The 24,450-nt window shown below is 32.4% G+C and overlaps 1 protein-coding gene across 7 annotated transcripts in view; it reads right to left on the reverse strand.

Moving 5' to 3' along the window:
* Positions 1-18,653, reverse strand: part of LOC117172955 (protein ABHD18) — a 31,266-nt gene extending 12,613 nt beyond the window's left edge. For 3 of the 7 annotated variants that reach the window (XM_033361263.1, XM_033361261.1, XM_033361264.1), the window contains exons 1-7: positions 18,258-18,653; positions 14,243-14,327; positions 12,694-12,879; positions 9,214-9,326; positions 8,948-9,086; positions 1,288-1,485; positions 745-1,030 (exon numbers count right to left, since the gene is read on the reverse strand). In XM_033361263.1, coding sequence (XP_033217154.1) covers positions 745-1,030; positions 1,288-1,485; positions 8,948-9,086; positions 9,214-9,326; positions 12,694-12,879; positions 14,243-14,327; positions 18,258-18,349 — 1,099 coding nt within the window. In that variant the 5' untranslated portion in view covers positions 18,350-18,653. Of the gene's footprint in view, positions 1-744; positions 1,031-1,287; positions 1,486-8,947; positions 9,087-9,213; positions 9,327-12,693; positions 12,880-13,162; positions 13,198-13,997; positions 14,031-14,242; positions 14,328-18,119; positions 18,193-18,257 lie in introns of those variants that run through there. The other 4 variants (XM_033361266.1, XM_033361262.1, XM_033361268.1 and 1 more) reach the window with 4 other exon arrangements.
* Between the last annotated feature and the right edge of the window lie 5,797 nt (positions 18,654-24,450).

The following is a 24,450-nucleotide window of genomic DNA, read 5'->3' on the forward strand; positions in this document are numbered from 1 at the left end:
TATAGAGCTCCAAGGAGATTATGTTGAAAAATAAAAAAAAATTTACCCAAAAACAATTGTTTTTATACTTCATTCTAAGGACTTATTGAACTACCCTCGTATGTTCAAATTTTTTGACAGCTTTCACACAAAAATAGACCGAATTCGAGCTATTCCTAGTTTGCCTTTTACATTTTCTGCTATTGGAACGGAAAAAATGCGGTTATTCAAAACAGATCTTTCATATTTTTGTTACGGAATATTTAAACACCAAAAAAATACCCGTAGTATCTTATGTATTTTAGGTAAGTAGTAACGTGTTCGGCTTGTGTTTCTTCAATCTCCATGAAATTCTACGAAGTTTGAGCTTCGAGTGTTCGAAACCTGTCGCCCTGATAAATTGTATTTTATTTTATTCTTTTACATAATGAATTTTATATTTTCGCGTGTCAAATTATCAGCCGAATTGGAATATCACAACAGATTCGTAAAGTTACTCCGATACACGAGGGTCCTTTTATTTACATCCGCCAGGGATGTAAAATTCAATTGATTTTTTTTACAGTGTAAATTATAACGCTTTTAAATCCACACTTCATGAATTTAAAATAATTGAAAATTAAAATTATACAGTCATTTTCACTTTCATTCGACTGCACACATTTCGTTTGTTTTGTTTTACAAAATTGGAAAAGCGGAGAAGAGAATGTAAAATGGGTAAAAATTGAAAACCCAAAGTCACCAAATGAAATATATAGGACTTACCCTTCCAGGAATTCAAATTAGGGCTTTTAAATCGGTTCGAGATCAGATTTAAAGAGAAAAGATCTGCAGCGGCTTCTTCCTCTGCCATCTTTCCATTTTCCACTTTTATTTTTCGAATTGTGTTAGCACTCGCTTTGTGAGTATTGTCACAGTTATTTAATTTACTAGAGTCTTTACTAGTCTTTAATTCCTCATTTCTCTTCTTCGATTCCACTTTTATTCGATCTAGTCGCGTCATACTGTCTGGGTAATGTTTCGCAAAATGCTGACCCGCCAAAAAAGCATCCTGTAAACAAAATGTAACTTTTAAAGGCATAAAAGCTTCAGAAATAAGAAAAATATTGTCAAAAAGTGGATTTAAATATACAAATTTTTATAAATAACAACTTGCACAAAATAAATATATCAGTAAAAAGTCATGAATTGAGCTAACAATACAATAAATTTCGAGAATATGTTTTGAAATAATAAACTAGAAAAAGTGAAGCATTTATTTTAGAATAAATATGACTGTTTTCCAAACAATAAAAAACGTTTACGTACGTCTTGATCGATTATTCTAACCATTTTAGCGAGATCGTTCTGGTACATTTTATTACCAAAGTACTGAGACTCAAGTAGCGCCCAATTTATAGAGGCGCTCATTACGCCTTCAGTAAAAACTGGAGATGCCGTTGACCACGAAAGACAAGGAATTAACGGAATCGGTTTGGGCCAATTTGTTGCAGCGAGTGAAGCCATCTGAGTATAAAATCACAATTATTCCAACCATACTTACATGCGCTAGTAAGAAATATTCATACAGATTGTACAATACAGACTTTAAATTAATAATTATTCAAACAAAAAAAAACAGTATGGTGATTACAACCTAAGAACAAAATATTTGTCACAAGGGGTTAGCCGCTACTGCATTCGGATGTATTTTTGTATTTGTATGAGAACTGGTGTGTTCAATGAATACACAAACACTTCACTAATTTCAGGTTTATTGCATAAAAATAAACTAGTAAAGTTTTATAATATATACACAGAAGGTTTGAATTTTAATATTAGTATGCGAGCACGCATTAACCTAAATCAAAAACAGTGATTTAAACTTCAGAGGAATTAAAGCCATACATTGAGGTGACGGATGCCACAACTCAACAAGCGCTCGAAACCGCGTAAAAGTATTGGCTACCCGGGAATATCTATCGATAAAAAAAATGGCTGAAACATAAAACAAAATATACTTTTGTCTTTAGCTTGACCTGACCGACAAATTTATCTTATAAAACTTTTTCATTCGATAATTATTACTCAAGATAAAGAATAAAAACTTAGAAATTTTTCCAATCAAAAATCGATGTATAGAATTTAAATTAAATTTCCTAATCTATCAGAAATATATTTTTTCTATTTTTATTAACATTTTCAAAAGTATATAACTTTTCTAATTTTCATCGAAATTGAAAATACTATTAGTAGAGGAGAGTACTCGAATATGAGATATTCTCGTAATATGAGAAAGCGGGGTAGCAGCTAAACTAAGAGACCCACTCTGTTGGTTCTATCACTAACTTGTAGCCGTCGAAGAAAGAGTAATTGCGTGGTATAGTCCATTTTTCATTGGGCTTCTAAAGATTATAGGCGAACTTTTTGTGAAATCGATGGTGGTCGAGTTCTTGGAAGGGAATTCTTTAAACCCTATTTATTATTCATTAAATATTTATTTAGCAGTAAAGTTTGCTTAAGTGATGGGAATTGAATAACTAAGTAGAAAAATATCGATAGTGTTGAAGTTTTTCATTTGTACAGGTAAGGCATTGTAAGTGCGTAGTTGCACGGTGTGGTTCTCATAATATGAGATACCTGTGGTTTTTATAACACTGTGGCTACGCGGGGGAAATTGGTTACAAAAGTTTTTGTGACTAATGCAAAAACTAAATATATCTAAATAGCAGTAAATTTATACTTCGGAAACATAAAATGAAGTTTTTCATTAAAAATAATACTTTATTTTGCATTTTATTAGCTATTTCCTGGGGTATCTCATATTATGAGAATAGTTTGACGAGTTAAGAAAAAACACTTTTTTACATTTTTTGTATTTTCAGCATAAAAAAAGTTTTTAATAAAATTTTTTATTTGAGCTTCTTATGAAAAACTAAATTTCCTTTAAAAATGACCCATATTACTTTTAAATTCAGTACACAGAATTCCGATAATCACGCCAAACAGAGTTGGTATCTCATATTTGGGTACTCTCCTCTATATTTTGCAAGTATACTACCCATCTATACGAAATTTTGACAATAAAATTCTAAATTTTGAAAACAAATTTCAAATGTAGCAAATTTTCTAAATTTTCTAATTTTTGTTGGAAATATATGCTTCACGAACTTAACCATCATTTTGGGAACCTTAAGAAGTGTATCAAAGGCTGATTCGATTGGATAAAGCTTTCAAAAGTTAGCGTGGCTACAACATTGGGGTAACCATACACACAGAAGGACTCAGACAAAATGTTATGATTTTCGGACTCTGCGAGTGTCGAAACTTAAAGATCCGTTAAAAACCAGAGATCGAAAATTTGCACGATTACATTAAACTCTCATGAATGAAAATGTAAAAAGGGAATAAGGATCGTTTACGTACTAACACAATTTTACAACTACAAAAAAATTTTTTTTTTTGAAATTTTTTTGTCTCTGAAAATTTATTAATATACAGAAATGTCCTTCAGTCCCTTCTCTTTATTTTCTCAAAATTTCAACTCAATAACACATTTCGTGTGGAATTGGAATGATCCAAAAAATTTCGGTAAAGTAGGAATCGGATAAGTGTTATATGCCATTAATTTGAATAAATTCAGTTGTTCTTTTCAATTCAATTCTTAAATACCAAGGATCGGAACCTTTTTGCTTGGACCCAAGTTTAACGGGTTCCTTAAGGGTCTGGGTCCAGCTTGAACCCTTTAATTTCTTAAGAGTCCGGGTCCGGACCCAGACGTTTTAAATCTTTAAGGGTTTAGGTCCGAAACCCGGACCCTTTAATTTATTAAGGGTCCGGGTCCGAACCTGGACCTTTTGAATTTTTAAGGGAACGGATCCGGACCTATACCCTTTAAGTTCTTAAGGGTCCCGGTCCGGACCCGAACCTTTTAAATTCTAAAGGGCCCGGGTCCGGACTCTTAACTTCTAATTTCATAAGGGTACGGGTCCGAACCCGCACCGTTTAGAATTTACAGGGTTCGGGTCCGGAACCGTACCCTTTAAGTTCTTAAGGGTTCGGGTCCGAACCCGAATCTTTGAAATTTTACAAGGTCCGCGCCTGGACCCGTACCCTTTAAGATCTTAAGGGTATGTGATACTTAGAAAATTGTCGATTTTACCAGTTTTAGGTTCCCCCGGCTTTTTTTTCTAGAATAATAATTATTTTGTCTTAAAAATTTGGGAAATGATAGCGAACATGTTAACGGACGTCCCCACACACTTTTTTGTAGGTTAATTCAAAAAAAGTTTTAATTTAGCAAAATAAGATAAAAAATATTTTGCCTTCTAAATCTGGGAAATGATAGCGAACATGCTAACGGACGCCCTCACATACTTTTTTTGTGTTTTTTTTTTATCCAAAAATTTTGGATATTGCTAGCAACGTGCGTGTATATTTCGAGGTTATGTGTATTACAATTCACCCGAGCGTTACTTCCAAACTGCACAATATTTTTGGCCGAAAACTTTGAACTTACAAATAAACATAGTAACTAATCTTCCGGAACTAACCTTGTTTGCAGGCAATCAAAAAAGTTAATTTCATAAATAATTTCCAGATTATCGAAAAGGCCGAGATGAAAAACGACGTAACCTCAAAATAATGCACATGCATACAATTTTTATTTAGCACAATAAATTTTTTTGTTATTATCCCTCGAAAAAAAGTCCGGGGACATCCGTTATGATATTTTATAGCATCTCCGAATTCAGTTTTTAAAAATTTTAATTTTTGTGGAAAAAAGCCGGGGAAAATGTATCACATGCCCTTAAGGGTACGGGTCCGGACCCGAACCTTAAAGAACCTTTTAATATCGGGTCCAACCTAACAGGTTCCTTGAAATACATATATTTGAGAAATTTACAAACACGATTTGATTAATAATTATTAATAACACAGGCCGACAAAATTTAACAAAAGTCAAAAGCCAGAAAGTAGACCAAACATTTCCGAAGGATTTTGATGCGCGTTTTCAAGATATCCTAACCTAAAAGTGCAAAAAACGCGCTTTTTAGCTGTTTTTGAGGTTATGTAACTGTACAAGAAAAATGTCTACCGCAAAGCTAATATGGAATTTGAAAGTACTAATCAAACCTACTTGGATTTATTAGGATATCTTTATTTTTCACCAAAATATTGTAATTCGAAATTTTTTATTTTAGCGTTTTAACGCATTAACGCTTTAGATTTCCCAACCAATAAAGGCAAGACTTTTTAGCGTCCAGCCAGTCAAGACAAGACTTTGAATCATCCAGACAGGCAAGGCAAGACTTACGATTGCCCAGCCAGTTAAGGCAAGACTTGGGATTGTGCAGCTAAGCAAGGAAGTACTTAATATTTTCCAGTCAATTGAGGCAAAACTTTAGATTGCCCAGCCAATCAAGGAAAGACTTTGAATTGCCCAACCAATAAATGCAAGTCTTTGTATCGCCCAGCCAGTCAAGGCAAGACTTTGAATCTCCCAGTCAGTCAAGGCATGACTTTGAATCGTCCAGCGAGTCAGGGCAAGACTTACGATTGCCCAGCCAGTTGAGGCAAGACTTACGATTGTATGTCCAATGCAGGTGAAACTAATTGCTTGTTTTCTTATGGAAACGTTCGCGTTTCATGTCAAACGATCGTTGAAGAGACTTTCGTTTATGACTAGTAGAGTCATTATCATTTCTTTTCAAAGACCAGCAATAGTCGGCCATCATTCTTATATTGCATCGACCTTGATAATGTTGCTCTTTTTGGTGAAAGTCTTGATGAAAGCGTTCGCCCATTTCTGTACAAAATCTTTGAAACTCAACCATGCATCCTTTTCAATAGATGTCATGGTTTTGATAAAGTCATCATCTTTGATAAGTTTTCTTATATCAGGCCCAACAAAAATAATTTCCTTAACTTTGGCATCACTTACATGCGGAAGTGTAGATCTAATATAATTGAAACATTCTCCTTCGGTGTTTAGGGCTTTCACAAATTGCTTCATTAACCCTAATTTTATATGGAGTGGTGGCAATAATACTTTCTTTCTGTCAACAAGACTTTCATAAACAAGATTTATCATTTTGAAGTCGCCACAAATAAGCCAATTATGGACATTGTATTTTATTTTTATCAGAAGTAATTGGAAAGTATCATAAGATTCTTTCAGTGTAGTTGAGTGACCTACTGGAATTGCAGCGTACGTATTTCCATTATGTAATAGTACTGCTTTCAGACTTTCTGTAGAAGAATCTATGAAAAGACGCCAATACTCTGGCGTATATAAGTTTATTTTATATAAATTAATGAGTCCTTCGATATCATTACAATACACAATCCCACTGTCCATTGAAAAGTACTTGATAATCTTTTCTTCTCTATTTCTGCAAACAGTTACTCTAGTGCCAGGTAACAATAGTTTCCTCTCTTTGAGTCTTGAAGCGCAAAGCTCAGCTTTATCTTTTGGAAGTAAAATAATAATAACGTATAAAATCGTCTAATCCGTCTTGGTCAAAAAATTTAGGACTTTCATCATCTAATTCTTCACAAGAAGAATCTTCAGTTGCATGAAGATCGCCAGTATCCATTGATTCGTGAGTCGATCGGTCACTTTTGTTTTCAGAGTGATTTCTAATACCAATCTTGGCTGGTCTAACGCTTTTTACATCATAACAGTCTGCGTCTTGGTACTTTCATCTTCCCAATTTGACAAATTTAATCTACAAGCATGACAAATTTAGGTTGGTACCCACGGTTTATCTAAATTTTTCATTGAAGCCCCATAACAGTTGAAGTATGATGTTTTTATCGAATCATTAATTGATCGACGGTATTTCTCCGTTTCATACTTTCCACAAACGTGACAAAAGGTATTAACTTTCTTAGCGCAAGGAGTTCCTGAACTAATTTTATTCTTATAATGAACAGTAACATGGAAATTCTAAAACTCACTATATACAAAAATTACGATCGACACGAAATGTAACTGCTAGACAAATTTCAAATACAAAAAGAATTTTATTACCTACGCATCCAACCGTTAATCCGCCACTCAAACGTGATCTCTTACACGGAAAGATTTGTAGCAAAAAACGAATTTCATCACCCACGCATAACACGTCATAAAAGCGTCGCCAGCTAGGAATCGAAAACTGTCTGCGCAGTCCGTCTTCTTTTGTTTTATCAATGTGCGAAGTTTGGTTCCAAATGACTGCACGCCTTTTTGTTGGCATTTTGTGCGGAATCCTTTATTCTTTTTTAAAGCCCTAAATTGTGGCCGCCATATTGGATCTTCCAGGGGTTATAACAAAAAACTGACACCGGAAATAGAAAGGGCACCCTCGAAAACCCCTGAGATAATATTTTGAAGAAAAAATATCGTACCGGCAGCAATAGAGAATGCGTTGTATAAATCTGAACACCTCATCGTTAATAGGTTCATACGCTAAAATAAAAAATTTCAAATTACAATATTTTGGTGAAAAATAAAGATATCCTAATAAATCCAAATAGGTTTGAAAGGGAAAGATTAGTACTTTCAAATTTCATATTAGCTTTTGTGGTAGAAATTTTTCTTGTTCGGTTACATAACCTCAAAAACAGCTAAAAAACGCCTTTTTGCACATTTAGGTTAGGATATCTTGAAAACCTGACGTGCAGGAGCAATTTTGAGCTCGGATTCGGCGCATTAAAATCCTTCGGAAATGTTAGGTCTCGTCTCTGGCTTTAAAATTTGTCGGCCTGTGTAATTAATAAAATCTACAAAATTTAAATCAAATTTCTTAATTTTTGCATTTCAACCGCAAATTATTGATATGTGACTCAAAAACCCCCTCGTACTGACTTTTATGTAAATCTACCAAATGAATTAGATTTTCAGAATTTGAGTCAAACTTGAGAATCGTTTATTTTTTATCAAAAATTGGCGTTTCTCTTTATTCTCTCTCATTTGGCCATCCACCAATTTGTAAATTTTTTAAATGTAATGCTAGGAGCCTTTTAGGTTGGACTCAGAATTGAAAGGTTCCTTAAGGGTCCAGGTCCAGACCCGTACCCTTTCATTTCTTAAGGGTACAGGTCCGAACCCGGACCTTATAAATTCTTAAGAGTACGGATCCGGACCTGTGCCCTTTAAATTTTAAAGGTTTCGGTCCGGGACCTGAACCTTTTATATTCTTAAGGGTTCGGGTCTGAACCCGTACTCTTTAATCTCTCAAGGGTGCGGGTCCGGACCCGAAATTTTAAATTCTTAAGGGTCTGGGTCCGGACCCATACCCTTCAATGTCTTAAGGATCCGGGTTCGGGCCCGAATCTTTTGAATTCTAAAGGGTCCGGACCCGAAACTTTTTAATTAATAAGGGTCTGGGTCTGGACTCGTACCCTTTAAGTTCTTACGGGTTCGGGTCCGGACCGGACCCTTGCTGGACCATTTAGGTCCCTGGACCCTTTAAAAATTAAAGGCTCCGATCTATATTAAATACGAATGAGGACTTCTTTAAAATGAAATAAGTGAAAATCGAGTCACTAATTTACTTTACTTCTTTTGAATTCACGCATAATCTTTTGGATATACTGGAATTCTTTTAATATTTTTAATTCTTCTGAATCCCATTAGTCTTTTAAGTCAAATATACATGCAAATTTCTACTAGTTAATTCTTCGTTTACCTTTTATTTTTTTATTTGAGATGGCTCAATTTATAGTTTTTATGCTAATATGCAAACTTGAAAAAAGCATTTGAAACTGTATTTTTTGAAATTTTGCTACATTTTGAATTGAACAATTAAAAATGAAGAGACGTAAGAAATAACAATGTAAAATTCATGCAATCAAAATTGAACAATTTTAAAGTTGATAATGTTTCAAATTCACCATTTTAAATTCAAAGCTTTCGAAATCGATCAATTTAAAATCTGAATTTTTTAAAGAATTAAAAATGAGACTCATGATCTACTTTTTGTAAACTTTAGATACTAACGTGTCCTCCCATAGAAAGGCCTGTTAATCCAAGAGGACTGTATCCTTGTTGTTCGCACCAATTGAGTAAAACGATAGATTCCAATATCAAGCAGCCTCCCATGATAAAAATGTCAGACACGTTGTGCAAACTGGAACGGCTACAAATGTAAGAAAATAAATAAGTAAATAAATAGGAACTTAATACAATTTTAAAGTCTTCTTTATCTATAAAATGTGGCCATTTTTTCTCTATTTTACTACAAACCTGATTTATCGTATTCTTACATTTGGTCTTTTGGCTTTCGTAATCCGTAAAAAGGATTCTCTAAAAGGATTGACCCAATTCCTGATTCTTTCAACAGCGGTTTCGCAATCAGATTTCTTCTTCGCCAAAAAAACTACAAAAATCAGTATTTTTATCATTCAGTATTTCAGATATCCTAAATATAACATTGCAAGGAATGAAAAAGAATCAATATGTACATAGATATTGTACTAAAATGACAAGAAAAAAAATGAAACTTTCGTTAAGTTTGTAAAATGAAGCTAAAGAAGGCTTCTGAAATGTATATAGAATATGAAGATAGTTTTATTACGTTTATTAAGAAGATAAACAAAACGAACATTTGATCCAATTTTTCAATGTCAAGGATTTAATATAATAAAAACCGTTGATCAATTTCTTAAGGGCACGATGACACTCAAATACCTATATTACCGGCCTCACTTCATCAGTTTACTGCATTTTTATTTTAACTTTAGAACTTTTTTGTAAATAAAATCTTGGAGTGAAACTTTGAGAAATATTTAAAATAGCTGCGAGATGTAAAAAAACGTACATAAACGTAAGTTACTGTCGGCTCTTGAATTTCTCAACGTTTGAGGCGGATACTTTAATAAAAAATCTACCCGCTACGCGGGCACATTCTCTTCGCGCACGGCTCGCTTCGCTCGCAAGTTTGAGCGCGCCTAGGGCGCGCGACTGGTTGTTCTCGCGCATCGCGCTCGATGATGCATTTACCTTGCGCTGCGCGCTCAATTGTACATTTATCTCCCGCTTCGCGCTCAATTATGTATATATCTCGTGCTACGCGTTCGGTCTTTGTATTTTAGAACATTCCTGCGCAAACCTTTTAAAATTAAGACCCAAAGCATCCACCAGTGTAATTTCGTGATTGTGAATTCTCTTTTGTTAAAAAAAACTTATCTGGAGAGTTTGAGCGTACCTACGGCACACGACTGATGGCTATCACACTCCGCGCTCGGTCCTGGCATTTGTCCTGCAATCGTGCACAGACCTTTTAAAATCAAAGGTCAACGGACCGACAACACTTTTATATCAAATATAATACATTTTTTATGTAACTACCTAAGACTGCTTATTCAAATATTGCAAAATGAAGCACAAATTGTATTTATCATGATTATTTTAATATTTGATTCGTATTTTGCTTTAAATCGTATTCTAAGCTGCGCTGAAACATATATCATTTCAATCAATTTATATCATTACAATTCATAATATGCAAAAAAATTGAATCGTACTAATTCTTATTTCCTTGGTTTTATATACTTTTTTATGTTTAATCTTATTTTTTACGACTAAAGCAAAAACTACGTGTCCTATCAAAAATTATAGCTCTTGTTTGGATACACAAGTTTTGTCTAATTTTTTTTTCGTAGCTTGTGTCCTTAGTCCTAATTTTTTATTTTTTTATTTTTAATGTTGGTTTTATGACTAAAAACAAAAACTACGCGTCCTATCGAAAAGTGATTCATTACAAATTTGTAGGTCTTTCCAGGACGTGCAATTTTAGCTTATATATATTTTTTTGTATCTTGCATAGTTTGACCAAAAAATGGAATTTTTCATTATTTTTGGTACCATCAAATTTAGAATTTTCAAGTTTTCGACAAAATTAAAAAAGTTGTTATGATAATATTGTAGGGCTTTCAAACATTAACGTTTTTCTTCTCTTTATTGTTTTTCATACCATGCGTTGTTTGACTTAAAATGTTCATTTTAGTTGTTTTTTTGTTTTTTTTTTATTTTGATAATGCTCGAACGCTGATAATTTTCTTTTTATAGAAAAAAGTCCTAGGGTACTATGAATAACCGTACATAGAATTTTGAAATCTTGAAAAAATGTTATTTCAAACATTTTTGGTACGATCAAAGTTTCAACTTTTCGACTAAACTAAATAAATTGTTATGATAATCTTGTGGGGCTTTAAAAAATCAACGGTTTTCTTCTCCTCATTTTTTTTCATATCATGCGTTGTTTGGCTTAAAATGTTCATTTTAGTTTGTTTTCTTGGATTTTGAAAATGCTTTACCTGATAATTTTCTTTTTATAAAAAAAAGTCAAAAGGATAAATTGTTTGAGTTTCTGAGTAATATGAATAACCGTAGTAGAATTTTGAAATCTTGAAAAAATGTAATTTCAAACATTTTGAAAATGCGCTCACTTTTTGAATTTTTATCCAAACTAGCTGGTTTACGAACTTGTTATTTCTTTTTAGGCCTTAAAAATGTGTGCCAAAGCAGAATTCAATCTGATAATTTTTTCGAAAGTTATCGTGCCTACAGAATACAGGCAGACAAACACCTTCGTAAAAATCGTTTTTTTCTGACTCAGTAGGTCTCAAAACGTGGAGATTTGATGAAAACCGACAAAGTGAAATTTTACATAAAACCAATACCTTCTCATTAGGATGAGAAAGTAAAAAAGTTCTTAGGTTAAAAAAATTGAAAGGTACAAAGAAAATGTGTCAAAAAAAGGTTCCATTTTAAATTTCTTCGAAAATAATTTTTAACGAAATTCCTACTCAAATGAAGAACAGAAATGTAGTTTGTGGTCTTCTGATACATTTTCCAAGGTTTCAGTCCGATACTTTATTTACAATAAAAGTTCTGAAGTTAAAAAAAAAATCAGTGAACTGATAAAGTGAGATCTGTAATCTAGATATTTGAGTGTGTCACATGCCCTTAAGTTCGAAAAAATCTTGAAACCGATCAATTAAAAAATTATGGACTTACTAATAAAAATCGCAAAAATCGATTCAATTAGTCAAAAATGATATATTTTAACCTCAATTAAAATTCAAATTAATTTACAATTTATAATAACACACCTCACAAAAAATTGCATGTCCACTGCACCAAACCACCATACCTATGTTTTTGGGACCACTGAATCCGAATCTGGTGTCATATTTTTCCAGCAGGTCAGGTTTTTTGAGAAAATTAGACTTTTTGGTCATTTTTAAATACAAAATAGGATTTGAAACAGAGTTTCTAGAAACTCCTATCAGGGCTTAGATTAAACTTTGAATCTTGTATCTTAATTTGATTATATTGGAAAAACGATTTCCGTGACCTATCTTTAGCGTACCAAGTTATGACTACGCGCGCGCTCGTTCAACACGCCGCCCGGGTAAAAAGTAGTAGGTGCACGAGCAGCCAAAACCTATTGCCGCTCAAAATAGGCAACGGAAATAATGTTTCCAATATTATCACCTTTAATTAAAATGTTCAAACTTTGAGTCCTGCAAACATTTTCTAAAACTTCCGACTCGCAGCCTATATCGTTGTTAAAAAATTGCAAAAAAGCCTCATTTTTCTCAAAAACCTGGCGTGATGAAGCTAATTTGATTTCAGATTCAGTGACGCCAAAAATATATAGGTATGATAATTTCGATCAGTAGACATGCAGTTTTTTTCAGTTTTGTGTGCCTGTGTAGTTGACTAGCAGTTGGACTAACGTGATCACCCGTGCCAGCAAGATGTAAGCAGATAGGTTTGATTTTATGCGAACTCCATTTCCTAGGTAATATCATTTGAAAATGGGCAATTTTGGTCTCTTCCGGCATTATTCCAGGCAAATGATGTTCGAAAGGTGATTCGAATTGTCCTTCCACGATATGGCAATCGGACCATTGTTCGTCCTGCTGATCGAAAAAATAATAAACTATAATAAATTAACAGTCTATAGTTAGTATGTCGATACGCATTTTTCAGAATTTCAAATGCATTAATTTCGGGTTTTTAATTTTATTAATTCAGGTTTAGAGTTGTTGACTCTTAGATCAGTTGAAAGCTTGCTATAGCACAAAATAGAGCAAATTTTAATGTTATCCTACATTTTTTTGAACCTCTGCTATATTAGATATTTTAAAATGTTTTCCTGAACTCATATCGAAGGTAAATTTATATAGAATGTGAACAACTTACCAGCATAATTGTATGTATAATTTTGTCCGTGTATCCTGCGAAAAGTTAAATTTAGAGCAAAAAGATGGAAAAATTCAAACGCATCCCATTTGTAGAAAAACAATAATAAAATAAATGTATGTTTTAAAGAAATTTCATAGAAAATTTATGGCTAATTATTTTATATCTTTTAGAAAAATATACATTTTTTAGCAGAACAAATATTTAAATTTTCACCAATTTTATGTTTCTCTTTTAACTACTTGCATCAAGCAAGAAAAAAATTATTAATGTCGAAAATGATAGGACACATTACAATTGACACCACTTTTGCAATATCTTCTTAAAAAATGAACAAAATTATCCATGATCCAATCAACTTGGACCATGTTTCAATATATGCAAGAGAACAAAATGGTAAACACTGCATTAATAAAATTCAAAATTAACCAATTTTGAATGTTGAAAAATAGGTGTCCACATAGTAACCATCGGTAATGTAGGGTTACCAGATGAGTTAAAATTTCAATAATATGAATCATATGTGATAAAGTTTTAAGGTTTTATGTAACGCAGGCATGATTTACGCGTTTAATCATTGTGTTGTTAGTTCCTAAAATAACCCTTTACACAACAGGAGGGGCGAAAATGAATGCATATGTACACAGTATAATGACCCCATAATACTCCTACGAGTATTATGGTCTTATAATTGTACTCAGCGCATGAACATTCGTTGTCGCCCTTGTATAATCATAGACGCTTCGATCTAACTTCAAATGACGTGAAATAATTGTAAATCATACCTTTGTTACATAAAATGTCGTGTGCAATAAGGAGGCAAAGGTGTTTTTACCATGAGTTTGCAATACTCGCGCTCGTCTACGCCTCGTTATTGTAAACTCACGCCCCGGAAAAAGATTGATTTAGCCTCATAGGTACAAAACATACTCTTATTCCTAAAAGAACAAACTAAAAAATTATCTTTCCTCGCCAAGGGATTATACTATTCATTTTGTATACCTTTTATATTGCTTTAATTTTTTTAAATGTAGATTTCTGGTAACCATAATAATAATGAATGAAATTGCCATACGTTACCTTAGTAACCGTAACTGGGTAATCAGAAGGAATCAGGTTGTAACAAGCCTCTCGATTTGCTACGATTTTCCTAAATTCAAATATCCTGCGAGCAGAAATTAAAAGTTCTTTCTGAGAAAGTAATTATAATGTAGTAAAAGCGAATTTAATAAAACATTTGACAATTTAACACTATTACATTTTATACTTGAATACTACTGAGTAAAAATTTCAAATCTTAAACATTGAAGTTTTGGTAATATTTTTCAAGTTGTCTGAAAATGAGGGCGATCAATTTTCAAGATTGTAAATTTTGATAACGTTTGAAAATTTGAAACGATTTATCGTTAAATAGTTTAAATTTATTTAATGTATTACATTATAAGAAGTGTATATTTTTCACGAATTCACACGTTGAAACCTTTAATATGAAGAAATTCTAAATCTTTTTAATATGAAATAGTTTAATTCTAAGTTAAATTTGAATAAATATAAAAACTTAAAATAATCTACACATTTCAAATAAAATTATTTGGTCGAATCAGTAATATATTTAGTTAGACAAATTATAGTTGAAGTTTTAACTCAGAAATTCATGAAAACTAAACAATTTGTTACATTCATCTGAAATAATTAATTTTGTAAATGATTAAATTTCAAATAAAAAGCTGTTCAATATTAAAAGCCTTAAATTAAAAATTGATAAACTATTATAATGATGCAGACTTTCAAATTCAGATTCTATCTAAAATATTAATTAATTTTTAACAATCAATTTCAAACGCGTTTAATTAGCAATTATTCCTTAGATAAAAAAAAATAGTTTAAGATTAAACTCTGCAACGTATTCAAACATGAAAATCTAAAAATTCTAAAGTATAAAAATAAAAAACGTCACAATTAAACATGCATTCAAATAAAAAACCATCTACAATTAAAACATAATAAATATGATTTTTTCAAATTAAATTCTAAAAGAACACATTTCATAATAATTTGGGATGAAGCTATGCAAGTAAAAAATTGTTTTCCTATACTAAAAAGCTTAATTTCTAAGCTACAAAAGATAAATCGTGTAATTTTATGAAAATGTGCAGGTGCATCTAATTCGTAGTGAATATTGATTAGTAATATTAGTACTTACGTTATATAATTATGGACCTATAACAATTACAGAGTTTTTTTTTTTAAAGCATAAACATTATATTTTAAAAATTTGTCTTCTACTTATTCAATATAAATTCATACAAATTTTGATTTGAATGATAAGGTAAACCGATCATTACTGGGGCAACGAATAAAGTATGTCCAATACTGGGACAATAATAAATATCCTTGAGTATCTTTTATATTCCAACATAAATCATAAAAGTAAAAATTTTCTAGTATTTTTGAAGTTCTTTTGAATTTATTACTACTATTTATTTTTGTTCTGACAATTATACATTTAGTAAAAAATAATAAAAAATACTCTTCAAAATCTGTGAATTAACTGCTGCCAAATTCGTCATTTTGTTGTATTTAAAAACTTTTTGCATAACTTTTATACACTTGTATTATTGAAATTTCCTACACTAATAGAAAAAGTAATGCTTTGTATATTGTAAATATATGCTTAAGAATAAAATTCATAACTTTTTTTATCGATTTTATTCGATAAGTTATGAATATTTTAATGTCCCGCATTTGGACAAATTCTTGCCGAAGTTGCCTAAACCGGAACAAGCTGTCGCTGTCTCAGTTTCGGACATTTGAACGTTAGTTGCGCAATTGCGTTTCCATTACTGGGACGGTCACTTTCGCCGTGTTTTTAATTAAATTTTGCAGTTTTCTGTTAGTGACATATCAAAAACATTGTTTATAATGTCCACGCTTACCGTTCAATTGATTATTTATTCTAAAAAAGTTTTTCAAAGTAGTTCATTGAAACTTCCAATTCTAACCTCAAATTTTTCCAACTGCTTAGTAAAGTAATTTAATAGTAACTCATAAATTTAAATTTTCAATAAAATGTAGTAAATATGCATTGAAATTTAATATTAAATATTATAAACATTAATGAGATTAATATTATTTATTTACTTTTTTAAATAAATTAAGTAAATTATCTTTTCTGTTCAAAATTTATATTTTCGAATTAAAAATAGAACTGTTTTGAAGAAAACTCGTCTTTTTAAATTTAAAATTCAAAAGTTTGGTTGACATTTTTTTCTTTCTTAACAGGTTTATTGAAAATTAATTTTTTTTAATTAATTCAACTGCTTTCAATTTGTCATTGAAATATTTTTTGGTTGAAATATCTAATATTATATTTTTTATCAGAATTCACCTTTTTTGGTTAACTTAATACTTCAAATTTCTAACAAATCGTTGAATTATAAAATAAAAAAAGACTAATTTTCGACCAAAAAAATGAGCTCTAATCAAAAAATATAATCGTTGATATTTCAACCAAAAAATGCTTTAATTATAAATTAAAAACAATAATATTCATTAAAAAAATGTAATTCATTTAAAAAACAAATAATTGTCATCCAAACAGTTCGACTTGTAACCAAAACAGATCAAAATTCTACCAAAAGAGATGATTTGTCAACCAAATAAGATTTTTCATTAAAAAAAATTTTTTTTATCAGTTTCATTTTTGCTAAAAAAGTATGAAATTTAGAATTAAAAAGATAAATTTTCGAACCAAAAAGACCGATTTTCAACAAAATAGTTGAAATATTAATCAAAAAGATTTTTCAGTCAATGAAATTGTCAACCAAATAATAAAATTTGTGACCAAAAAATAATTTAAATTGTCTGAATACATTTTTAAATGTATGTTCTAATTTTTATTAAGATGAATTTTATATTAAAATTTACAAGCAAACTGTTGAATTTGCAATTAAATCAATCATATTAATCTTATTAATATTTATCATATTTAATATTAATCTAAAATATTAAATATTAATGCATACTTACTAATTTGATTAAGAATTAAATTTATGAGTTACTATTAAATTACTTGCCTGTGGAATTTGCAAAATTTCAGTCAAGCGTGGAGCTTATAAACAATATTTTTAATATTAATTAATTTAATTTAACATCTTGTTATTTTGTTAAGAAAAATGTTAACATGTTGATAATAATTTTATTTAAAAATAAAGGGGAAAAATTCCCTATGATTTATAACAATTCATTCTTGCTTATTAATGTATTCTAAAATTATAAGTTATTTGTACAATTTTATTTTGATAAGCCCTATTGGATTTCCCTTGTCCCAGTATTGGCTTATTTTGTATTCCACGTAAGGATATATCCCAAAATGCATGTTCCACTAGTCCCAGTAATGATCGGTTTACCTTATAAACCTTTATAATTACGAAGCGATTTTATTTATCTTCTCGTTTTATTATAAAAGATAAACTATTCTTCCTTCAAATTAGAAGGTGACTAATAAAAATGGATTACCTAAAGCACTTTAAAAATGATAAACAATAAAAGGGAGGTAAAGTATAAAACTATATTGAAACACGAAAATATTCTATCAGCTGCACTAGTAAGAATACACAAGATTTTTTGAAACAATACTAAGCACCACTTTTAGTGAAATTGCATTAAGATATCATGAGTGATTTGGTCAACTTTGAAAATTATAAAACTTTAATAAGCCTAAATAATGTTTTAGGTTATAGAGTATTATCATATTTAGAGAATTAGAGGTAATAAATCTCACTTGAACCTATCATATTAGAAATTTCGTCGCATTAGTGAGAAAAAATGAGAAGGGTCAACTTTTAGTGAAGTTTGTAAAATTATAACCTTCTTTAGAATTTTAGTTTTTAAATTCTGAATTCTAACTTTAAATGTATAATTTTACAGTATACTTTCTTCAAAAGTACAGATTTACAATTTTTTGATAACAATCCCATTTGCAGCGGTTCCACATGATTGATAATTGCAATATGCAGAGCGATAAAATTATGCAAAAAATGAACAATGTAGAAAATAATACTATGATACGAATTAAACTTTGAGGTTAGGTTACCTTCGTAAATTTTCAGGATTGCCCCAGCCTTTCGTGAAAAATTTAGTGAGTAAAATACTCCTGTAGATGGCATCGAGACGACTTGCGGGCATCGTTTTATCCTTAAAGAATCAACACGACTGACGTCGCGTAAATCCTCATTTACAAAAATCGGTGACGGGGAGAACGCAAACGAAATTTAACATTGTCCGACACTGGGAATTCGTGGCGACCGTGACGTTTATAGATAATAACATACGTGCAGTGCTTCGATTCATGCCTATTTAGTTTTATTTTGAACAGGTCAAATAGCGAATATACAATGTTGTTCTGTTTTGGGGAGCAAACAATTTCACAATACAATTCCAGTCATGCCAGATATACAAAGTTAGACATGGTCGGACGTGGTTACACGGTGCACAAAATGCAACCAGTGCAAACTGCATCAGGCGTAGTAGCCTGACACATACCAGGCATGCCTGGCAGTCTAGCAGGTTGCCTGCTGCCAGGAAGTGGCCTGTGGCATGGCGGGCTATTATATAGCAATTTGTAACTACAACTAAAGTCGGGGCCAAGTCGAGGCACTTCTCTTCTTTTGATTGCAACTTGCTAAAAAAATATCTGGATATTTTAATAAAAAGCACCTGAAAACTTGAAGTCTCCTGAACTCAGCCATATACCGTACCAATAGAAAACCTCAAAATATTTGTAGGCGAAATAAAATACCAGAAAATATGAAAAAATCGTTATTTTCTGTTAAAAGGTTCTATGCGTCTTGCAGAAGATCATCATAATTCGAAATAAACCGAACATCATCTCATAAGGACATCATGAGGGAAACTCATGTGATTTCCGCTATAAGTTAAATTCCAATAGTCGCATATTTTTATCCCACATAAAACTTGAAGGCTTAAATGCTCTGAAATATTTTTTATACTAATTTAGACTTATTAAAAAAAATTTAAGTTAAACTTAGAAAAATGTTGAATGAAGTTTTTCTAAGATTGAAGGTGAAAATGTAAGTGAGACAAAAATGAACCTCCGTTGTTTCAAAAGTGGAAAAAATGTATTTTTTCATAAATTCCTTCATGACATGCAAACCCCATAAGGGCATCATGAGGACATCTCATGTGATTTCCGCAAAAAGTTAGTCTAATTGTCAGATATTTTTATCCCACATAAAACCTGAAGGCTTAAATGCTCTGAAGTAAGTTTTAAACTAATTAAAACTCACAGAAAATCGCCGATCCTCCATTGTACACCGAAATCGGTGTTCAAGCGAGTTGCAACCATCGACAAATAGAAATGGAGTCCATTTCTATATGTCGATGGTTGCAACAAATCTGAGCCACACAGGTTCATTTGGAGAATCTAGGGGGAAAGCAGCATTTAGATACTGTTTTTTCTCATCCAGATCAACGTGAAGTGTCGTCTACAAACTGTCAGTCACCTGTCACAATGATTTTGTCGGGCGTTATTTGGGTGAAATAGATGTTGATAAGTAGGTTAGTTATAATAATAATGACCTAACTTTTAATTTCCTCCCATTTACTAGTGACTATTAGTGTATTGGAATAAAAATTGTACTTGGCGTGATATAATATCCAAATCTTAAGTTAGTCAAAACCTATATGACATTCAAACGACCAAAGCCGGGATGTAAAAACTAAGTCGTGACCGTCTGCATCTTAATTGATGCCTTTTCGTTCGAAGAAATTTCCTCTAGATTTTCTGTATTGAACAAAGTGAAGTTAGCTGGTGGTTGAAGTGAAAATACCTATTTGTATATGTAGACGGTCATAACTTTTTCTACACATCCCGGCTTTAGTTTAAATATCGACGGCCACGACTAACCTAACATTTGGAAGTTGCATTAGGAAGTTATCATTTTATTCTAAGTGACTAGTACGCACTATTAAATGAAAGAAAGTTAAAAATTAGGTAAATATTATTTCAATTAGTTCCCTTATTAACAATTATTTAGTCTAATATTGCAAAGCGAATAGTTGCTTTGGCAGGTGTTAAGGTGGCTGACAGCGCGGTTCAGCACTCCACGACTCTCGGCATTCAGCAAAAATTCTGTCTCCAAATGATACTTTCCCCTAGATGCCCAGATGTGCACCTACGTTCAGAGGAATACATTTGAGACTCGAAAATTCTTTCAAATGCTCATTGGGAGAACAATGAAATTTGAGCTGCAACAAATTTAACATCAGCGTTTTTCTGTGCTTAATAAAAAATTGTTTAAGTTTAGCTAGGAAAAATGTTTACTCTATTTTTTCTAAGTTTCAGTGAAAATGTAAGTGAGACAAAAATAAGCCTCCGCAATGAGTTCTATATTATTTAAAAAAGGAAAAAAATGTATTTTTTCATAAATTCCTTCATGACATGTATATCTCATAAGGGCATCATGCCGACATCTAATGTGATTTCCGCTAAAAGTTAAATCAGATATTTTTACCCCACATAAAACTTGAAGGCTGAAATGCTCTGCAGTATTTTTTTAAACTAATAGAGATTTAATTTCATTTTTTTAAAAGTTAAACTGAGAAAAATTTTGACTGAACACTTCCTAAGTTTTAGGTTGAACATGTAAGTTAGACCAAAATTAATCTCCGCAATGAGTCTTTTCGGGACGTCTTTAGGACTAGCTCTGTGAACATATTTGGGACTTTAGGCTAGACATAGAACGTCTTTAGGGTGTCCTAAAGTTGTCTTTATAACGACTCTGGGACTTAGACTCCAATGTCCAAGGACATTTAAAAACATTCTAAGGACGTCTTTAACATGTCCCGGTGTACCCTGGATATATAGATTCTAATGTACTCTGCTTAAAATGACGGATAGAACCCAAATAAGAAACGGATGGAAGTTGGTTCTTATCTGGCGCTATTGGAATTTGACCCGGGTTTTGTCACCGGTTTATACCCGGTCCTTGATCGGATTCTATCTGGATTGATATTTTTATCTCCGGCTTCTATATGGGTCCTATCCAGAATCTTTTGAGGTTTCAACCCAGTTTGTATCCGGGTCCTTAAAAATACTTTACCCGATTCTTATCTGGCGCTATAGGAATTGGACACGGTTTTTGTCCCCTGCGTATACCCGGCGCTTGAACGGGTTCTATCTGGGATCATATAATATCTTTAACAAATTTCTACCGGGGTCTTACCCGGTTCCTCAAATACTTCTACCCGATACTTATGTGTTTTTTATCTGAAACGTGCCCGGATCTTGTCAACCGTTTGTACTTGGCACTTGACCGGAACCTATTTGTACCCGGTTGCTACATGAGTCCTATCTGGAAACTATATCATCTGGTTTGTACCCGGGAACCTGTAAAATTTATATCTTGTTTATATCAGGAACGCAAAAATATGTACCCCTTTATTATCGCTTCCTATTGGAAACCTATCCGGATTATATGTGGTTCAGCCAAGAATTAAGAAAACTGATTTATCTTTAGTGAGAATTTTATAGAAATATGTACAATTTTTCAATGATAAATAATATAAACTTATAAGAGAAGTAACACGTAAAGATAATTGAGAAATTGGTCCTTAATCTACCTAAGTAAACATTTTTATTAACTATTAGTTGTATTTCAATATTTGTTTTAATATACTGTTTTCAACTTTCACTATATTTTTAGTCACATATGACTAATAATAACTAGAATTTTTTGACTAAAGTAAATTATCTCCTTGTCTGTGTGACCATCCAGATCGTGGGATTCAGAGATTGTAGTAAAGTGCTGAAAAATTTACAAGTGGTCATGTGACTTAAAGAGACCGGATATGAACTGGGTAAAAAAGTATATCCTTATTTTAATTTCTGGTTCCATTTGCCAGATACGAACCGGGTAGAACCAGGTAGCCGGTACACTTTCACTTAATAATTTATGATTGTCCATATGCCTTAAAGAGATCGGATAGGAACCAGGTAGAAAAGTATATATTCTTGTTTCAATTTTTGGTTCCATTTGCCAGATACGACCCGGGTAGAAGGTGCACTTGCACTTAATAATTCACAAGTGGCCAGGTACCTTAGAGAGACTGGAGAGGAACCGGGTAGAAAAGTATATCCTTATTTTAATTTCTGGTTCTATTTTCCAGATAATATGTTTATTAAAGAGACCGCATAGGAACCGGGTGGAAAAATATAACCCTATTTTAATTTCTGGTTCCATATGCCAGATAGGAACCGGGTAGCACCAGGTAGCCGGTACACTTTCATCATAACGCGATTCACAAGCGTCGATTGCCATATAGAGACCAGATAGGATCCAGGTAGAACTCTAATTTTATATGATTGTTATTTTCATTTTGTTTCCATTGACTAGATAAAAACCAAGTAGGCGCGGGTAGAATATTTAAACTTATTTTTCATTACCATTTCCTGCATAAGGACCGGATAGACCCAGATAGATCTCACAAAATTAAATTAAAGACCAAATAAAAACCGGGTAAGGACCGAAAGAATATGTAACCGGTTCCTTTCTGGTTGCTATTGGCTGTCAACCTGTCATTTTAAGCAGGGAATTGAAACTGTTTTCAAAATACTCATTTTTATATTCAATTTTTCTAATATTAAATAACATGTTTTGATGATTTTTTGTTTTGATTACTGATTACAACTGCTCTTATTGTTACTGAAAACTTTGTTCTTATTTTTATATTAATACAAAGCATAAAGTTTTTAAAATGAATTTTAGCCTTTTTTCTACACATAACAATGCAAAAGAAGAGGACCCGCTGACCCCACCAACCACGCAAATTTAACATTTTTTCGGCCAAATATTTAGTGCAGAATTTGTTCAAATTTGTACAACCAAAATTAGAATTTGTGCATGACCGGAAGTACCTGATTTCTCAGAAAAACACTGGCTGGCCCCGACATTATCCAAAATCAACTTTATATGAGTGCATTATTTTATTCATATCTTATGCAGCCAACCTCAACCCCCTGTTAGGCAAACACAATGGTAGGGCCAGGGAAACGTATCGCTGGTTCCGACATTGTCCAAAATCTACTTAATATGGGTGAATTATTTTCGCCTTAATTTGTTCAAATTTGTGCAAAAAACTTCAACCCCAAAAACAACCTCCTTTTAGTCAAACACCATGGCGGAGCCAGCGAAACGTACGGCTGGTCCGAACATTGCCTAAATTAAAGTTTATATGGCTGCATTATTTTATTCCTTATTTGTTAAAATTTGTGATACAAACTTTAACCCCTAAAACCAACCCTTGTTAGTCAAACACCTTGGCGGGACCATCAAAACATTTCGCCAGCCCCGAATTATCCAAAATCAACTTTATATGGGCGCATTATTATCGGGTCCAGCGAAACGTACAGCTGGTCCCGACATTGTCCAAAATCTACTTTATATGGATGCATTATTTTCGTCTTGGTTTGTTTAAATTTGTACAACAAACTTCAACCCCAAAAACCCTGCCTTGCTAGGCAAACACCTTGGCGGGACCATCAAAACGTTTCGCCGGCCCCGAATTATCTAAAATCAATTTTATATGGGCGTATTACTTTCATCTTAATTTGCTCAAATTTGTGCAACCAACCTTAACCCCTAAAAACTACTCCCTGTGTGGAAACCAATATAACGGAGCCAGCGAAACGTTTCGCTGGTCCCGACATTATCCAAAATAAACTTTATATGGGTGTATTATTTTAATCTTGATTTGTTCAAATTTGTGCAACCAACATCAACCCTTAAAATCCACCCCCTGTTAGGCAAACAACATCGCTGGGCCAGCGAAACGTTTCGCTGGCTCCGACATTATCCAAAGTCAATTTTATAGGTGTAAATTATTTTTGCATTTATTTTGTTCAAATTTGTGCAACAAACTTCTACCCCTAAAAGTTACCCCCTGTGTGGAAAACACCATGGCGGGGCCAGAAAATCGTTTCCCTGGACCCGACATGCTGTTTCCCGCACAGGGGGTAGTTTTTAGGGGTTGAAGTATGCTGCAGCATATGAACAAATTAAGACGAAAATAACAGTGCTAATATAATAGGGTATCCAATTCTAAGCTTTATTTACCTCAATATATAATAGACCATGAAGAAATAATTAAAATGAGCTCATTAGCCTAAAAATTCAATTCATGGCAAGGATGACTCCAATTATTGGCACCCCAGTCATATGAAGATGAAATGATAAAGGGATCAGGTTGAACTAAACTTAAATAGTATC

Source organism: Belonocnema kinseyi, chromosome 5, assembly GCF_010883055.1.
Source record: "Belonocnema kinseyi isolate 2016_QV_RU_SX_M_011 chromosome 5, B_treatae_v1, whole genome shotgun sequence".
NCBI classification, from domain to species: domain Eukaryota; kingdom Metazoa; phylum Arthropoda; class Insecta; order Hymenoptera; family Cynipidae; genus Belonocnema; species Belonocnema kinseyi.